We start from the raw sequence: 19,426 nt of genomic DNA, 5'->3' as shown, positions 1-19,426 counted from the left end.
AGCACGGATCAAACCCACTGTGCTGTATATTAATAAGGTCACACTAAACATTTTAGGATATTAAAATTACACTTATTTTTTATTTAATGACTTGTTTTTGTCAGTGGTGTTGCACATAATGAGAGTAAAAAGAAACCTAAAAATGTAAATATGTATATTATTATGTATTCATAATATGTATATGACAAAATGTATTCATTTGAAAGGGATAAACTCTAGTCTAATCCATCAAAAGTGTAAGTGACACACACACACACAGAGAGAGAGAGAGAGAGAGATGAAATGCTCAGTATGTTTACCAGGTTGAGCCAGAAAGCAAAAAATAAAATCTAAATTGTGACTGAAAGTTGTTTTTGATCATGTCTAAATACATATCCAAATGCAATACCTGATAAAAGGATTGTATGAATAATTTTGTTATCAGTCTGAACATTATGATTTCTGTTTAAAAATATCATGTTGAAACAGTTTGGCGTGAATCAAATAAACTTGCTGTCCTCAGTGATACTGATCTCCTCCACGCTCTTTCCAAGGCTTTGCTAATGCTAATGTCGACTGGCTGACAACTCTGACAAGTGTCGACTTTCAAGCAATTTCAAGCATGCTAACTATCTTAAGAATGATGTTAATATACTTTTCACTTTCTGTTTAGAGAAACCTGAAACTACTTTACATTTATTTTGGAACCGCTCTCTCACGGTGACATTTTGGTGTGACGTTTGTGATTTTATCAAATGTTACGTGAATCCTAACTTTGATTTTACATATAATTTTTGCTTTTCATGAATGTGAAAAGAAAAGTGATATTTATCTTATAAACCTTATTTTTCTGTTAGCTAAATATCACATTCACAATTGTAAATTTTATAAATGCAATCCTCTTTTTTTAAGATTTAAACTTGAAATGAAAATGTATTTTGAGTTTTCTAAAAAAAAACAAAAATAAAAAAATACGTAAAAGCTACAAGAACAGTGGCTGTGTTTAAGGACTTGGCACTTTAATCTGGACTGAAAGACTGAAGGACTCTGGAGTATTGTTGAATTATGTTATGACAATGATGATAATTGTTGTTAACGTTTTTTCTTCTTCTTTTCTTCAAGCATTTAATAAAATAAAAAAGCATGCTAAGAGTCTCAAAAGCATCCAAAAATAATATTAAAGTTTGATGCATCAAGAATCCTTTCACATGTGTACATCTGAATAATGTGTATGTAATGTGTAAGAATAATGTGATGTCTTGACATAATTCTGACGAAGACTGAAGCAAATCGGGTAAAAATAAAGGGTGATTTTTGAAAGTGACACACTTCCTGCTGCCAGTTGGTAGCGCTATAACTTTGACTCACAATAGTGTGATCCATGTTATTTGCCTTCTAACAAATGCACAGCTGAAGTTTCATCAAAATCAATGTATGCAGAAGTTATAATACACATACACTTCTAAATTAGTTTCAACACCACGGGCAAAACTGTCGAGAAATCAAAAATCCGCTCGCAATTTAACATCCTCAGTGTCTTGACTTCATGCTGACTGAGTTTGGTTGCGATCGGATGAATTTCCTAGGAGAAGTATATCAAATATAAATCTATATTCGCATATATAGTGGATTTGTGAAATGAGACTGAGAACTTGCTTGTTCGCGTCTACGGACAGTGTCTCCCTCTGCTGGCTAGTGTTTGTACTGCATGAATGTTGTTCTTCCGTTACATAACCGAAATCGTTCATTTTACTGTTTTGATATACAGTTTATATTATAGTGTAATCACTCAATCCTTTGAACATAAAGACGTAAGACTTTAAGCTGACATCAGTGATCACATTTACTCTTTAGTCACACGACGGACACGCGCTTCGAGCTGCAAGGTCAACGAACGTTAGAAAATAATTCGGTGGAAAAGAAACAAAGGAAGACCTGAAATCCTCATAGAGGAGGATCACTGCGGGAGCGACGTCCTCTCTGATTGGTCAGATTTAGTCATTTATGTTTAAGGGACCAATCTGCTCTATTGATACATTTGAAATGTATTTATGACATAAAACGTCGAAATTACGACATTATAAAGTCATAATTATGAGATTAAAAAGTCTGTCATAGTTAGACTTTTATGTCATGATTTCGACTTTTTATGTTATGACTTAGTAGGCTGTCATAATTTTTATATCATAATTTCGACTTTTCATCTACTAAGTACTTTTAAATCATTATTTCATTTTAGGGACTTTCAAAGTCATAATATCGAATTTTCACCTCATAAATGACTTGGTATGTCCGACTTTTCATCTCATAAATATGATTTAGAATGTGAAGATTTCGACTTTTATGTCATAATTACGATTTACAAAAGCATATTTTTTTCTTATTTGGCGGAAATAGGCTTCCATCATTTTCCTTTATTGTTTTTGTGACGTGTTTTAATTATATTTTTGTATTGAATACGTTTTTGAAAAGACTTTTAATTGTTTTTTAGGAGAAGTTCAGCATCCGCCGTTCTACTGAATTTTACTTCTGCGGACCTTAATCCCTGCGTGATGACGCAGTGAGTCTCCCATCATGCCCCGTTGCAGCGCCCCACAGCGGTGAAGAGGCGGAACTGCAGCCTCTGACCCACATGTGGCTGGGCGCCTTTAAATCTATCGCAATTACGAGCGCAAGTGCTCATGAAAGTGCCCGAAAAGTGTACGTTTTTGCACTAAGGAGCGTCCTGCGTGCTATTATATGATCTGAAGTCCGTGGAGCGACGTGCGCGGAGGTGAGTGCGCGCTAATGACAGCAGATGCTAACACAGCTAGCCGCGTCACACTGATAAACAAGAGTCTGAACTTATAAACAGGATATGTAAACATCTCTGTGTGTGTCTAGCTGTGTTATTCTTACGAATTATTAATGTGAGATGGATTTAAATGAGTATAAAACGCTCTAAAGGCCTCTGTTATCTCTAAAGACGGCTAATGAACTACTCAAACTTCAGCTGTGCTGAGACAGAGCGAGAGAGAGTAAATAAACAGAGCAAATAAAGACACAGTGACCGAGTTACGCGGTCGTTATATTGATGTTAATGTATCTGAATTGTACTTTATTATGTTTCTTCTTTAATGTGGTCGTACAGTAAATCAGGGCTCAGAGCTGCTGTGACCCGGAGCCAAAGATGCAAGAGGGGCCAGGAAAGGGTGAGTGTGTCTTCATGCTCATCGACTTAACACACACACTAAAGTGAACAAGGCTCATAGGACTGAGTAGTTGAATTTGACTGTTATTCATTATGCATGTTTTAATACATAATTATGTGGTTGCATTTTGTTGAAGCTTTTTAATAAAACTTCTTGTGTGATTTTCAGAGGGTAGTTTGGAGGATGAGGAGGATCAGCGGTGCCCGATCTGTCTGAACCGTCCCAGACGTACGGATCGAGCCGTACCCGACTGTTGCAGACACGTCTACTGTTCAGCCTGCATCCTCCGCTGGGCCCAGGTCAGCTGACACACTCAAAACACTTCCACACTCACACTCTATCTATCTATCTATCTATCTATCTATCTATCTATCTATCTATCTATCAACACACACATACACCACTGGTCAAATGTTTGCTCAGCAAGGCTGCGTTTATTTGATTATAAATGCAGTAAAAACAGTGAAATATTTCAATTAAAAATAGCTGTTTTCTATGTGAATATTGTATATTGTACCTACACAATATTCAATATACAATATATTGTATATTCAATGTTGTAAAATGTAATTTATTCCTGTGATCAAAGCTGAATTTCTTCAGCAGCATCATTACTCCAGTGTCACGTTCCTTCAGAAATCATTCTAATATGATGATTTGATGCTCAAGAAACATTTATGATTACTGTGATAACATTAAAAAAACATTTTTTAAGTATAAAGACAGTAATACTTCTATTTAGCAAGGACATCTAAGAATCCTTAAAATGAATCACAACAATTTTATTTATACTGTGAAAAATTATTTCAAGAAATAGTTACATAATTTTCTTCTCCTCGTTATAGTACTGTACTGTTACATGCTTTGATTATTTTTGTATTTATTTTATTCACCCATGTATTTATTTACATCTAATTTCTAATGTATTTTTAAATACATTTTTTAACTTTCTGTTTTAAATTACGTGTGATCCAGTAAATGCAGCCTTGGCTTATAAACCTTATAAGTGACTTGCTCACAGAAATCCAAACTTTTGACCATTAGTGTATGTTTATATATAATCTGCATACTACCCAAGGAATATACACTGCATACTGTAATGTGTGATGTTGTGTGTGTCGGGCCACAGATGGTCCAGTCCTGCCCGGTGGACCGCAGACCCTTCAGCGCGATCTTCCTGCAGGGCTCCTCGCAGCAGTGCATCAAGGTCAGACGTCCTCCTGATGTCCCGCATGTCCCGGTAAGAGCCTCTGATTCCTGATCAAACTCAGCCTCTCCTCTCCTCTGTGTTTCAGATTCCTGTGAAGGCGCTCAGACTGCCGGCGCTGAACACGTGCTGCAGTCCGGACGGCCCACGGATGCGTCGTGTCTGTGTGTAAGTGCTGCGTTTGCGTTCATTTGCTGTTCATCTGATCATTTGTGACCATGGACCACAAAACCAGGCACAAGGGTCAATTTTTTGAAATTGAGATTAATACATCAAATGAAAGCTGAATAAATAAGCTTTCCATTGATGTATGGTTTGTTCGGCCGAGATACAACTATTAGAAAAAAAATCGAAACATTGAGAAAATCGCCTTGCCCATTTATGTTCGCGATTTTGCTGCATTCACTCACAAAAATATATTTTTGGATATATTTACAGTTTGGAAGTTTACAAAATATCTTCATGGAACATGATCTTTACTTATATCCTAATGATTTTTGGCATAAAAGGAAAAATCGATAATTTTGACCCATTTAATGTATTGTTGGCTATTGCCACAAATGTACCCATCTGACTTGTGACTGGTTTTGTGGTCCAGGGTCACATTTAATAAATAATTGTGTCGTTAACAGGACAGAGACAGGAACTCTGGAGAGAACGCAAGATAAAAGAGCTAATGCCAAACAGAAATGCCACAGAAAAGGTATGCGCTTAAGTATTGATTCTTGTCTTGTCCATCAGTTGCTTATGTTGATATTTCAATATGAAAGGTTATTCCAGGTTAAATTCAACTTAAGTTCTGCTACAATACAATATATTGAAAATTTTATTTCTATAGCACGTTTAAAACAACTGCCATTGATCAAAGTGCTTTCCAGCATAATTAATACAACACATTTCTGTTGATTGAACAGAAACTACATTGGACTGGTTATAGAATACATTAATGCATTATTGTGAATTAACATGAACATAAATTAACATTAATGTAAATTTCAACGTGAAATCTTAAATTATTGGTATATGTAATGTGTGTTGCAAAATATATTTTTTTATTGTACTGCACCATATATTTACCCATATATTTCTATCGTAAATGTTTTCACTTAATTTTGATGTTTGACGTGTTGATCTTGCCAAAGATGCTGTCGGGAAAAGTTGCATAAACCAGAATATTGCCTGTAGAAACGACTCGCATTAGATTATGTTTGAGGGAGAGCTGCATGATTAATCACTAAAAAAATAGAATAAATCAACCTTTGAATGTAACTTGATGCTTCAAATAAAGATTGTATCATTACATTGTTACTCCAGTAGGTGGCGACGAGTGACTGTTAAAACGTATTTGTCATTGAATCATTCATTCATTCAAGAGATTCGTTCAAAAACGCTGATTCATCCAGTAATGAAACAACTGGAGTCATTGAATCATTCACTCAAACAGAGTTTAAAAAAAAATAATTCGAATGAATTAAATATTCTGCAGCAATTAACATTTTGTCAGAACTTCTAGTAAATTACATGTTATTTTGTTTAACTTTTTATTCAGGAATCGTGCAGCTCTGGTTTGAGATTTGTTTAATAGTTGGTTGCGGTGTTGAGCTCTATATAACAGAACTGATAAACGTTTAGCGAATTAAGAGCTTTCAGAAATAAATGTCTTTTATTCCCCGGCAGGTGACTCGGATGCATCTGTGGATAAAAACAGAAAGGTTAGTATTGCACTGTTGTATTTCTCTTTTTGGTGTTTTTTTTTTTGCATATGAATGACAGGGGAAATGTGTTTATGTGTGCAGGTGAGTGGAGACTCATGCCACTCTCTTCTGCTCACTCAGCATTTTCACCCATCACTGCCAAGCCAACAGGGAGCGACGCTCGGCACGCTGACACAGATCATGTAAGTGAACATCATGTGTCTTCTGTTTCTTTGTTGAGTGCACAGTGTCTCTTAAAGGGTCACGACACCCCCCTCTTTCAGCTCAAGTCTAGCTCACAATCTTTTTGAAAAATGCAACTTAATTGGGCGTGGTGGCTGTGAGAAGAAGGGAGGGGAGTGGGTGTGGTGTGGCACGGCAGGGGAGAGGGGGGAACTGTCATCGCCAGTGGCCCATGCATATCGACTGTCACTAAAAATCAGTGGTAACACGTGAGGAAATGCTAGATTTTTTTATAGCTGGCAAAGTTATAGTCTAATGAAATACACTGATACCTTATAATTGTATTTAAAACATATAAATGCACATGTATGTATAATTATGTCATTATAAAATATATATTTGTTTATATACACACTATAAATGCATATATTTGAAAATAAAAAAAAATTCACTTAAAAAAAAAACGTTCCGTACATAGCCTAGATCTACGCGCCCCCTACCGTAGTAAAGAACCCACATAATAAAGATGGACAGTGACATAGAAATTTGCACAAATTAAGCATACGTTCCATACAATTGAGGTATTATCGAAATATCTACATTTTAATAACGAGTGATTATTTAACAAAAGGCAAGTAAAACGGTCAGGGTTACATTTTAGACACACACACACACACACCTCTGAAGCGATAGAAAAGTCCTCGGGACCGCATCACTCGCAAGACGAAACTTGTATTGGTGTACAAGGTCGAAGTCCACCATTCTCCCGTTGAATGGTTGCTACACACACATAGTTTAGATGTGTCCGTGGTTGATGGCTGGAGTCTAGTCCTGGCAGCATCGCGAGGAAAGATGCACTGGAACTTTTGCACCACGAAAACAAACGGGCGTCCCATCATTGCCTCTCTCATCTACTACGCGATATCATAGGTTGACATGTCTGTCATTGGAAAGTTCCACGTGGTGTCATGAATAATTAATAGAAAGTGTCTTCTCATTGGATAAAAAACTCAGTCTCATTAATAATTATGAGACACCGATGAGTCATCAAAGTACTATAGTGCTCTGCCACGTCACAGCCAGTGACGTGGACAAGATGAAGATTTTAAACCAGGAAGACGAAAATAGTGTTAAAATTTAAACCATTTTCCCCCTACTATTAAATCTAACAGATGCTAACTTTGTCTTCAATGGTGTTCAACACACATACCTCTGTTAAAATCTCAGAAATTTTGGTTTAGGGTGTCGTGACCCTTTAAAGGGTAACTCTTGCCAAATTGCAACCTAGGGTCTTTTTGTGAATCTACCCGAGGCAAACTTTCGTTTAAAAAGCAAAATTAGAATGGAAACGCCACTTTTAAGTTTGACCGTATTTTTGTTTTCGGTCAAATTGCCTTTTGAATGGGAGTGCATGGGGCACTTCTATGATAGCATCAAAAATCTTTATTTTATATTATAAGAAGGCTCGACACAACATGAAACTTTGCTGGAAGTATCACCAGGGGCTCTACACATGAACTCCAGCATTGAGAGCATTGTTTGTGTACACAGTTTACTAAAAAGAAAGATTTTGAACCACTCACTGTTGCTGTTTCCGCCGGCATTTTGACAGTCAAAAATAGTCGATCTCCGAATGCGAATGAACTGACTCTGAATTTTAGTATTGCTTCTTATTCGAGGATCCTTTTTCCAAATACAAGGTCAATATAGATTTTCACTAACGAAAAAAAAAAAAATTATCTGTGAATTTATATGGAACTAAGCTTTAGAAGCTTTCCATCTTTACTCTGCTCCCTGTTACGTTGCATTTGGAGACTGCAGATCACAAACAATGTTCTCAATGCTGGAGTTCATGTGTAGAGCCCCTGGTGAGACTTCCAGCAAAGTTTCATGTTGTGTCGAGCCTTCTTAGTGTTTTAAAAATAGCGATTTTTGATGCTATTATAGAAGTGTCCCAAGCACTCCCATTCAAAAGGCAATTTGACCGAAAACGAAAATACGGTCAAACTTAAAAGTGGCGTTTCCATTCTAATTATGCTTTTACACGAATGTTTGACTCGGGTTGATTAACAAAAATAGCCTAGGTTGCAATTTGGCAACTTGGTTGCAATTATATATATATGTATGTATGTATGTGTGTGTGTGTGTATGTGTATGTATGTAGAATATGGGGAAAATAATGAACATTCAAGGAGGAAAACCTGTTATAGAAGAGCCTGAAAACATCAAGACTTTGTAAAAGGTTAAAGTGTTTTGTTTGTCATGTGTGTCTTGCGCTGTAGGGCAGGATCTGTTGAGGTTTGTGAGGAAGGTCCAGATGGCGTTCAGTGGAGGAGATTAGAGAGGAAACGCAGATGGCTTTCTGCCTCTGTACCTGTCCTCTCTACAGGTGTGCCCAGGTGAGAAGCATGTTTCAAACAGTCTGTTCACCGACAATCTGATGGATAGTGCCAGGGTGGGAATTATGTAATTTTAGGGGCAAGGCCATTTGGCCTCCACCTTTTTTTTTTTTTAGGGGCACCAAGGCCATATGACAGGGCACAAAGGCCATCATACAATTCGATGGTTTTCCCATTCAGATTGATAGCATAACATCCTAATTTGGAATAAGACATGGATTATGACTTTTTTAATAAAAAAAAACATTTTTTAATGAGAGAGAGAGAGAGCGCCATTACATCCAGAAGGTATACACCCTCACACAACAATAGAAACAACATAAATGCCAATAAAAGCATTCAGAAACACCACAAATGCCAATAAAAGCATTCAGAAACAACACAAATGCCAATAAAAGCATTCAGAAACAACACAAATGCCAATAAATTAATAATTTCCTGCATTGTCGAACGCTCTTCTTCATGTGTTTCAAATATGGACTATAATGTTCAGTAGAGCGCCCTCAGGCTGCTGGTATGAATTGAAAACACAGCACATCAGTATACAGCGCTCATGATTACATCGACGCATTTGGCTATAAATTCAATAAAATATTATTCCTGTCAATAGAAATCTGATGTAAACTGAGAATATATCAATATTTCTCCAAATCTGCACACTTTTGAGCTAAAAGCCGTGAGGGACGTTGTTTTGTGAATCGCTTTCATGACGACAGCACAGGAGTTTTTTATGAATGGGAGCGTCTGACGCTCATAATCCATATTAAAGGTATCGACTCATTTTTGCATTTCATAACTCCTGACACAAATTAAGACATAACTGTCAATATAAATTTCTCAGAATACAATAGTGGTCAAATACTGAAACGTGAGTCTTATATCTTTTTAATGATGTAAGTTATAGTTTGTCAAGGTAATAACATTAAATCTTATAGTAACTTTGAACTATAAAAAAAAAACGCTTCAGTGCGCCGACGCCGTTACCTCTGGAACCTTGCATAGGGCCCTTTTCTGAAAAGGGCACTTATCTACTAGCAAATAGATTTTGATATTTTTAGGTCAAACCGTTCTTGTCTGTCAGTCATATAATGCAGGTCTATGGTCACGGTCTCAAAGAGCATGCACAGAGTCCAAATTAAAACAATTCCCCATCGTAAGTACACATTGATGGCCTAAGACACGAAACGAGCGGTTTGTGTGAGAAAACGAACAGTATTTATATCGTTTTTACCTCTTGTAACACAGCGACGTCCAAGTAATCTGAGGGCGCCCGCGCTTCCTGCTGTGTGACGTGTGCGCAGACTGGTGCATAGAAAGACATATAGATTTCGCCTTGGCTACGGCAGTTCATGAACGAATGCCGTAGCCAAGGTGAAATCTAGTGTATATATCTATGCACCAGTGTCGACAACAGAGTGTCGTTCTTCTGTTGGTGCTGACGTTACATGCTTCTTGCACTGCTGTTTTGATGCGTGAGATCATCGATGTGATTATGACACTGCACCTGCGCGAATCCACAAACTAATTGAAGTTCAGAGACTACTTGGGTGGAACTTGGACAGGGCCAGGGCACACAGGCCACTGTGGCCGTACGATGATTTTTTTTTCACGGGGCATGAAGGCCAAAGTGTAGGGCAACGGCGGCCGTGGCCGCGGTATAATTCCCACCCTGGATAGTGCACTCAAAAATGTCAAGAACTGCTGAAACTGCCAGTTTGATTCTCATTGCACGCATGATGTTAAGATGATCTCTTCCTGTTTACTCGGCTAGTTCAACTTTATTCTGATTCAGCTTTTGTTTTGAAATTACATACAACCAATTATAGGACTCATTCTATGGGTGTAAATGAAAATCTGAAATTTAGAATTTGTACCATTTAGCTGCTATTTCCTTTGTGTGCATGTCTCTTATTTTGGGTTATGAACATTTGTTTATTGACTTATAGGGTGTTACTCCACTCACATCTGCTTCTGTCAGCGGTCTCCGCCTCTCTGAATCTGCTGCTTTCTGAACACACAGGTGAGTTCACAACAGAGTTGTTTGTTAGTTGCGTTAAAAGACATGCGTAATAATCTGGTTATTATTTTGAAATTTACTTCTTTTTTTCCAATTTGACTTGCAGCTTAGTTTATTTCATTTGCGTTAATTTGCCATTTAATTGTTATCAAGTTTCAGCTTATTTTGTTGTTATTTCAGTTTTAGTGTGTTAGGGCTGCCAAAGTTAATGTGCTAAATAGTGTTCTTTAAAAATGATTAACGCTCTTAAATTTCTCAGGTGGGTTGTAAAGCTTCCATAATTATAATAGTAAAAGTTTTATTATATATTATTATATCAAAATGTAAACTCAAATGAATTTGTGGCCGGGTTTATTTTCAGTTTCTCATTTTTCTTCCCTCAGTTATTTATTAGTTTTTATTTTCATTACAATTAACACTTATTTTATCTCCTGTTTCTTAGTTCCTCATGGCATAGTTTGTGCCGTCACCTGTCCCAAAGGTGAGGAGAGAAAGGGAACCAGGGGTTCTGGGTCAAAGACCTCTGTGAAGCCAGAAACTACTGCGACCAGACGTTCCTCTCGTCACAACCGCGCTGAGGCAGAGGATTCCTCATCTGCGCAGTCGCAACCGACAGAATCGGACACAACCTCTTCTACACCACAAACCATAAACGATACTCCTGCTTCTACGAGCAGAGGACAGCAGGGGAGCAATCCGAGGTCTGGAGCAAAGAGGAAAGGACGTGCAAAAAAGAAGGTTGTGGAGAGACATCAAGATGAAGAGGTTGAGAATCATGAGGAAGATGGAGTCAATGAGGAAGCAGAATCTGAGGAACCAAAAATGGACCAGAAAGCAAGTCCTGATCAGATTGATAGCGACCAAGACCCAGTGGATACGGAGGAGAAGATGGAGGTGGAGAACGAGACGAGTCCTACTGAGGCCAATAACCAGGATGATGAAACGGTAAAAGTAGAAGAAATGGCAACTGAGAGTATGGTTGAAGATGAAGACAATCTTTCACGAGATGATAGCGAGAAAGAAGTGGAGACAGATGATTCAGACCAAGTTGAATTGGAGAATGTTCCACCAATAGTGGAGGACGATTGCCAATCTCGTTCCTCTGCTGAACTGGAAGAGTCTCAGTCTGATTCCCAGGATGTTGAATCACCTCTGCAAGTGGAATCAACAGCTGAGCCACCTACAGTAACTTCTGACCAGATTGAGGATGTGAAACCGGAGATTGACACCGAGGAAGACCATTCCGACAAACAGGAATCGAGTTGCTCTCCACCTCTCCAAGATATTGAGGATCTGAATTCGGAGCCGGATACCACAGAAGACAACTCTGACAAACAGGAATCAATTAGCTTTCCAACTCTCCAAGATATTGAGGATCTGAATTCGGAGCCGGATACCACAGAAGACAACTCTGACAAGCAGGAATCAATTAGCTTTCCAACTCTCCAAGAGTTTGCGGATCAAAAACCGGAGCCGGATACCACAGAAGACAATGCCGACAAGCAGGAATCAATTAGCTTTCCAACTCTCCAAGAGTTTGCGGATCAAAAACCGGAGCCTGACACCACAGAAGACAATGCCGACAAGCAGGAATCCAGTACCTTCCAAGAGGATCAGAGAGCTGGTCCATCAGTACTTGGAGAGAAAGCTATTCCAGAAACTAAGGACACTAATGCAAGGAGTCCTCAGGACAACACTGACCTCATTCCCATGGAGTGCGATTCTCCTGCATCCGAGAGTGAAGCTCATGCTGCTGAAGCTGAGATAAATCCCACTCCGCACGTGGCTCAGACAGCCGATCAAAAGCCCAAGATTGACAGCTGTAAGGAAGCGAAAGGCTCGGACAAGAGGGACCGGGATGGGCGATCCCGCAGGTCTCGCTTTCACTCGCCTACGACCACTTGGTCGCCTACCAAGGAGTCTAAGAGTGAAGGGTCACGCAGGTCGAGATCTCGATCACGGGATCGTAGCCACAAGACCCGATCCACATCTCGGAGCCGCGAGCGACAAGAGGAAGAGCGGGAAGGCCGGCGGAATCGAAGCCGTAGCCGTAGTCGTAGTCGGGAGCGAAGTCACAGGCGACGCAGCCGTTCCAGGAACAGAAACCGAGCCGGACGCCGGAGCCCGTCCCAGGAACGCTCGGATCACGGCGGACACTCTCCTCGCAAGAGGGAGTCTTGGGGAACGGATGGATGGCGGAGCACAGGTGGTGGACGAGGTTTCCGCAATTCAAACTGGAGGAACAATGCGGAAAAACCTGGGAATTCGTCAACACGAGAGCACGTTTCATCCGACAACGGCAACTTCAATGAGGCGTCGCCTGATCGGAGCAGAAGCGAGAACCCGGACTGGGTAAAAGACAGGGAGAAGCTCTACCCGGATGCTGATGCTCGAGGCCGTGAGCCACGAAAGGATGAACATTTGGGAGATCCACCTGCCGATTCCTGGTCTCGGGGGGGCTGGAGCGCTGGACGCGGGAGAGGAGGTTCAAACTGGTCGGCCAGCCACCAGAGCGAGCCAGCAGATAATTGGAGGCAACGCACTTCTTTCTCAGGGACCGCAAATAACACGGATTCTTATAGCCGCTTCAACGAAAACAGAGCCGGAGGAAAGAGAAAAGATTCTGATGGTGGCGAGACGGCGATGGATCGGTCGGGGTGGTCGTCGGCGTCGAGCTGGGCCGTGCGGCGAACTCTTCCCGCAGATGTGCAGAACTACTACTCGCGCAGGGACCGAGGCGGCGGAAACAATACTTGGAACAGACAAGAGGAGGATCAAGCTGCACCAGGTGTCCCAAAACAAGCAGGTCTGTCTTTATACAAATAATGGCCTGTTTTCACCAACACAAATGTTTTTCACATATGATTTGTATGTGACGCCAGTGCGTAAAAAAATCGGCCAATGGGCTGAATGGAAATGTACTTTCACTCTCTGATAATAGATGTAGGGCCCTATGAAATCAGATTTAATTTTTCTCAAATTCAGTTTTTTCAGTTTGAATTTTTCTGGATTCCATCTTAAATTTAGTAATCAGAAAACATGCCTACGTTATTGAAATCATGAAATTTGTACAGTTTAACAACAAATTATTAAAGGTTTAAGAAAAATTAAATTTTTAGGGCCCTATAAATCTGTTGTTTTTTTTTTTAATCCGTTTTTTAAAGTTTGCTCAAATTAATTAATTTATGGATTCCCTTTTAATGGTTACATTTAAACCTAAGCAATCAAAAAGCATGTCTAATCAATTGAAATCATAAAACTTTATCGTTTTAATCATTTATTAATAAAGAATGCTTTGTTCATGAGCGCCACCAAGGCATAGTGTTATGTAACTGCTGCGGCTCTGGACATGTAACCAAAAGTGTTAATCTTATTGATTTGCCAGCAGATTCACAGTGTGATGGAAAACACCTCTCCCGCTCTCCGTAAGAAAAAAATGTTGAATTGGAATGAACGTCTGTTAACGCGTCTATTAAAATAAAACGTTTATAATTTTTGCATCAGTGTGAATATTCCAAGTCTTATCCTTAAAGCATAAATATGTTAATTAAAAAAAGTGTATTATTAGTGTTCTTAAGCTCTTTTTCTCTAGTCATGTTGTGCGAATTTCAAAGATATTTGCATTTCTATTACATAGACAGTCAAGTTTAAAGGATTAGTTCACTTCAACCTGTATGAGTTTCTTTTTTCTGCTGAACACACAAGAAGATATTTTGAAGAATGTCGATAACCAGACAGTTGATGGACCCCATTGACTTACAAATGTTTTTTTCCTAATATGAAAGTCAGTGGGGTCCATCAACTGTCTGGTTATCGACATTCCTCAGAATATCATCTTTTGTGTTCAGCAGAAAAAATAAACTCTTGAGGGGGAATAAATGATGACAGAATTTTCATTTTTGAAGTGAACTATTCCTTTAATTAAAAGCCCATTTTGCCAGTGGTGAATTTCCCCTTTATTATGTTTGGGTTACATTTACATTCATGTCCATTTTCTATATTTCAGATCCCCCACAGAATGAGCCAAATGCACCCCTGCCAACCGAGGCTGTTCCAGCTCTACCCCCCACCCTGATGCCCCACCAGCTCGGTGTGATGGGGGTCCTGCGTTACCCCATGGGTCCTCTTCTGCCGAGACCTCCAGGTGTGGGTCTACAGCCGCCTCAGTTCAGTCTACCCCCTCCAGTGCCAGTACAGCTGCACCCCACCGGCCCGCTCCTACAGGTGAGGATGAGAACGTTATATGGGAACAAGGGTATTCGAGCAGTCAAGTCACCTTTATTTATATAGCGCTTTTTTACTATACAGATTGTTTCAAAGCAGCTTTAGAGAGATAACAGGAAAATAATGCAACAATTTTGTTTCCAGAAAATAGTGTCACAGTCCAGCTTAAGTTCAGTGATGTTTCATTTTTGTTGAAAATGTTATTAATTTAGTTCATTTTTTTTTTTTATATATATATATATATATATATATATATATATATATATATATATATATATATATATATATATATATATATATATATATAGCCACTCTGGAGAAAACCGTCATCGTCCAGTTCAGTTCTCATATAATGGTGTCAATACAGGCAGATTAATAATGTTGAATATTAAATTAAATGTCCCCAACTAAGCAAGAAGGCAGTAGGCTTGCTACGATAGTCGGTGTTTACGGTTACATCACTTGCCCACTGCGGCAATGCCCCCCATTGATATTTTTATTTATATATGTATATAAAATCATTTAGTTCAGCTCAGAGAACAGACACTACAATTAAAAACTGAACGGTGTCTGCTTAACAAATCGTGAGCTGAACAAGAGTCACAGCACAGATCAGCAACAGGAGTCAGATTTCATTTATCACGAGCGTGCGGAGCTGACTAACAAGATGATGTTGGAATATTTGGTGTCAAAGCGAAATGTAAATTTAAAATGTAAAAAAAAAAAAAAAAAAGTTCTATACAAGCGAATTTGTCATTGTACTGTTTTGTTGTTGTTTTTCATTAAGAATAATAGGCTAATGAACTCACCATTCAAGCAATCCGTCCCCAAATTGGTGCTAATTTGAAAGCGAAACTAAAATGTGCACGGCCCCGCGCATTTTACTTTCGCCTTTAAATTAGCGATTTAAAAGCTCCCGCCGGTGATACCGGTGTTGTCACGCGTCGATTAACCGGTGGGAAAATATCTTCAACGTCACATCCCTAGCAACCAGCTGTGAAAAATATGATTCACCGGTGTTTTGCCAGATGCCAGAATTTTCCTTGCTTTTATTTTGTGATTGTTTTAATTCCTTTCTGTGTAAAGCACTTTGAATTACCATAGTGTATGAAATGTGCTATATAAATAAACGTGCCTTGCGTGACAGGTCCCATCCATAGCCGTGCAGGGACTGCCTCCGCCTCCTCCACCTCCTCCACCGGTGCAGGCCGGCTTCACCGTAATAGCGCCTGAAAGCCACCCATCTCAGGTGAGCACCAGGGTTATTATCATTAAATGTGCATATTATGTAATATTTAGGATAATGTTGTCAAAAGTACCAACTTCAGTACCAGGTCGGTACTGAGATTTTAAAATTTGACACTTTGAGCGCTGTTGAGCGGAATCATAAACACCTCTGATGGGCCATTGTGTTCACAAGCTCATCGGATATGTCTGTGGTTGGCTTGATACCGAAAGTACCGACTTTACTGTATCCGGTATTGACTTTCCTGGTACCAAAGTCTGTACTTTTGTAGTCTGTCTTTTTCGAAGTCTGTCAGCTATTCTCTGCTGTCTCAGACAACGACATCACTTCCTGTCGGCCACCATAACTTCTGTTGGGTGCAATTCACAACCTCACCACTAGATGCTGCTAAAAATTACACACTGCACCTTTAAGTACAACTAAAACCATAAAAAATGACATTGCTTAAAATAAAAAATAAAAAACTCTGATTGTGCTGGGAATATAAAATTAAGAAAAATTATGAATATCAAGATTTTAATTTTAATGTTATGTGCTGTTTTAGTTGATTTAAAAAAATGTTTTTTTTAAATAAGACAAAGCTGCATATTCAAAGAAATAGACCAATGACATATACAAACAAGTACACATAGAGGGGAGAAAAGAAAGAAGAAAAAAAGAGGAGCGAGAAAAATAGCTAAATGTATAGATATATAGATATAATAGTATACAGGTTCAGTAATAATTTTAATGATTAGATGGGTTAATGAATAAATTATTCCAGTGTGATATAACAACATTTTTGATTATATATACATATATTTTAGTGTTAAAAAAAGGAAAAACATTTTTTTTTTTTTGTTGTAAGATTTGGTTTTAACATTTCTATATTTTACAGCAGGTGATGCCCAGTTTTTCTATACAAGGCAAAGGTTCTTTCAAGCCCATGCCAACTAAAGTAGTTGCAGGGCCACTTCATCCTATCGGGACGGTCAGTGCGTCCCAGCCGTCCTCCACCACCCAACCAACTCACAGCAAGGCCCACGCCGACAGCTCAAAGAAAGAGAAGGCAAGAGTTCATGTTCAAGCAAACAGCTCCATGCTAATCAATCAACATGCACCAATGCTACATTTTCTAAATGTCATAATCATTTGTTAACAAACAAGTATTCATAACTTCAATGAGCTCATTGTTTCTGCATTAAATTACTACATTGTTTAAATTAATACATTTTTAGCTAACTGTGATATTGTATATCTACATTTCTGAAATACATAACTTAGACTGTTTCCTCTGATAACAGATCACTCTAAATTGTAATATAGACTCATGCACTTTCTGCTTTGAAATGATGTGTATTGTGAAAAGCGCTATACACATAAGCTTAAATTGAATTAATGTCCATATCCTGCGCTGCACATCCTAAAGTACATTTTCCCCTTTTAAGCAGAAATTGCAGATTCAAGAGCGTGCCGTCAATGAGGTGAAAGCAGCGATTAAGCCATATTATCAGAAGAATGAAATCAACAAGGAGGAATATAAGGAGATTGTACGCAAAGCTGTGGAAAAAGTAAGTTTAGATTTTTAGTACATCATTTGAGGTTATATAGGTTACACTATATATATATATATATATATATATATATATATATATAAATAAATAAATAAATAAATAAATAAATAATAATTTATCGTCACATTCACTGATTCTCTCGAATCTCAGTTGCACCTCTGCATATTCAGTTTGATTTTAGTGTATCTATTCCTTTATGTTCATGTGCCATCAGCATAATATTTACTGAGATTATGAATTTTGCACACGTGGCTTCATAAATACACAGCAAATGTCTTGCTCTTTCTCTCAGGTGTGCCACAGCAAGAGTGGCGAGGTGAATGCAGACAAAGTGGCCAACCTGGTGAAAGCTTACGTTGACAAATACAAGCGCATCCGCAAAAACAAATCTGAGTAGAGCTGAGGGTCTGAAGGGTCTGACGGGTCTGACGGGTCTGAAGGGTCTGAAGGGTCTGACGGGTCTGAAGGGTCTGAAGGGTCTGACGGGTCTGACGGGTCTGAAGGGTCTGAAGGGTCTGAAGGGTCTGACGGGTCTGAAGGGTCTGACGGGTCTGAAGGGTCTGAAGGGTCTGACGGGTCTGAAGGGTCTGACGGGTCTGACGGGTCTGAAGGGTCTGACGGATCTGACGGATCTGACGGGTCTGACGGATCTGACGGGTCTGGCGGGTCTGAAGGGTCTGACGGATCTGACGGATCTGACGGATCTGACGGGTCTGATGAGTCTGATGGGTCTGAAGGGTCTCTGTTCTGCTGAATGCACAAGTGCAATTCCTCCACCGCGGTGTCACTGACTGGAGCCGTTCTTAACATGTTTGCATACAAGAATGAAGATTTTTCTAGAGATGACATATTTTGTTTAATTTGGATTTGATATAGTGCAAATGCCCTTTATTGGATTGTGTCTTATGGGTATATGTGTGTATGTGTGTGTGTGTGTGTGGGGGGGGGGGGGAGGAAGGTTACGGTCTGTAATGGTGTCGCTATAATTGCATTTTGCTTCTAAGTTTAAAGTAGCAAAAAAAAATAATTAAGGCTTATGATTCAAGTGGTACGATTGGACCTGTTCTCTCTCTCTCTCTCTCTCTCTCTCTCTCTCTCTCTCTCTCTCTCTCTCTCTCTCTCTCTCTCTCTCTCTCTCTCTCTCTCTCTCTCTCTCTCTCTCTCTCTCATTAGTCAATCTTTAGACCTAAAATCCTTTTCTTTTAGAAGCATAGAAACAATCTGGAGTACATGTGCATTAGCTTTATTATTCCCAGCTGAATGTGTGCGTGTCTGAGTGTGTGTGTGAGTGATTCAGTCGTAATCTTACGTGAAAAGAACACGGGTAGTTTGTTGGTGAGCTGAGATGATTTTGTTGTCATATCCAGGTTTAAGTCCTGTACTTCTGTTTATGCAGTTCAATCACTGTGTCTGTTTACCCTCCCAGAAGCAATGAAATAAACCAGCTCTCTGAATCCCGTCCTGTGTGGATTTACTGACTTCAGATCAGAGGATCATTTCATCAAACACTCATTAAACTTAAGTAAGGGGCTTGTTAACTTGCACAAAAGTGGAAAGTTATTAAAGCTCTCAGAAAAGCTCTCCGAAAACACACACAGTGGGGAGAACAAGTATTTGATACAGGTCCCTACTTAGGTTTTTTAAGCAGGTTTTCCTACTTATAAAGCATGTAGAGGTCTGTCATTTTTATCATAGGTACTCTTCAACTGTGAGTGACGGAATCTAAAACAAAA

General features: G+C 39.0%; 1 protein-coding gene across 6 annotated transcripts; it reads left to right on the top strand.

Annotated features, from left to right (window-relative positions):
• The first annotated feature begins 2,504 nt into the window (after nt 1-2,504).
• scaf11 (SR-related CTD-associated factor 11) lies at nt 2,505-19,152 on the top strand. 6 transcript variants are annotated; one of them, XM_084113060.1, is made up of 16 exons: nt 2,505-2,752; nt 3,110-3,170; nt 3,339-3,469; nt 4,300-4,377; nt 4,466-4,545; nt 5,010-5,080; nt 6,055-6,089; nt 6,174-6,274; nt 8,537-8,653; nt 10,600-10,673; nt 11,113-13,476; nt 14,677-14,894; nt 16,042-16,143; nt 17,021-17,188; nt 17,571-17,690; nt 17,986-19,152. In XM_084113060.1, the coding sequence occupies exons 2-16, from the start codon at nt 3,149-3,151 to the stop codon at nt 18,088-18,090; spliced, it is 3,786 nt and encodes a 1,261-aa protein (XP_083969186.1). In that variant the 5' UTR covers nt 2,505-2,752; nt 3,110-3,148; the 3' UTR covers nt 18,091-19,152. The 6 variants fall into 6 exon arrangements, with proteins under 6 accessions (XP_083969186.1, XP_083969185.1, XP_083969184.1 ...); XM_084113059.1 differs by having other exon boundaries at nt 17,568-17,690; XM_084113058.1 differs by having other exon boundaries at nt 17,018-17,188.
• The last annotated feature ends 274 nt before the right edge of the window (nt 19,153-19,426 follow it).

This window comes from Abramis brama (assembly GCF_963993115.1).
Source record: "Abramis brama genome assembly, chromosome: 4".
Taxonomy (NCBI): domain Eukaryota; kingdom Metazoa; phylum Chordata; class Actinopteri; order Cypriniformes; family Leuciscidae; genus Abramis; species Abramis brama.
This window is presented reverse-complemented; position numbering and strand designations above follow the sequence as displayed.

Excerpts from the sequence above, each read along its gene's own strand:
- scaf11 (XM_084113057.1), top strand. The coding sequence starts at position 3,149 with ATGCAAGAGGGGCCAGGAAAGG. Across the intron at positions 4,378-4,465 it reads CCTCGCAGCAGTGCATCAAG|ATTCCTGTGAAGGCGCTCAG; the intron begins GTCAGACGTCCT and ends TCTGTGTTTCAG. Across the intron at positions 17,189-17,567 it reads ACAGCTCAAAGAAAGAGAAG|CAGAAATTGCAGATTCAAGA; the intron begins GCAAGAGTTCAT and ends TCCCCTTTTAAG.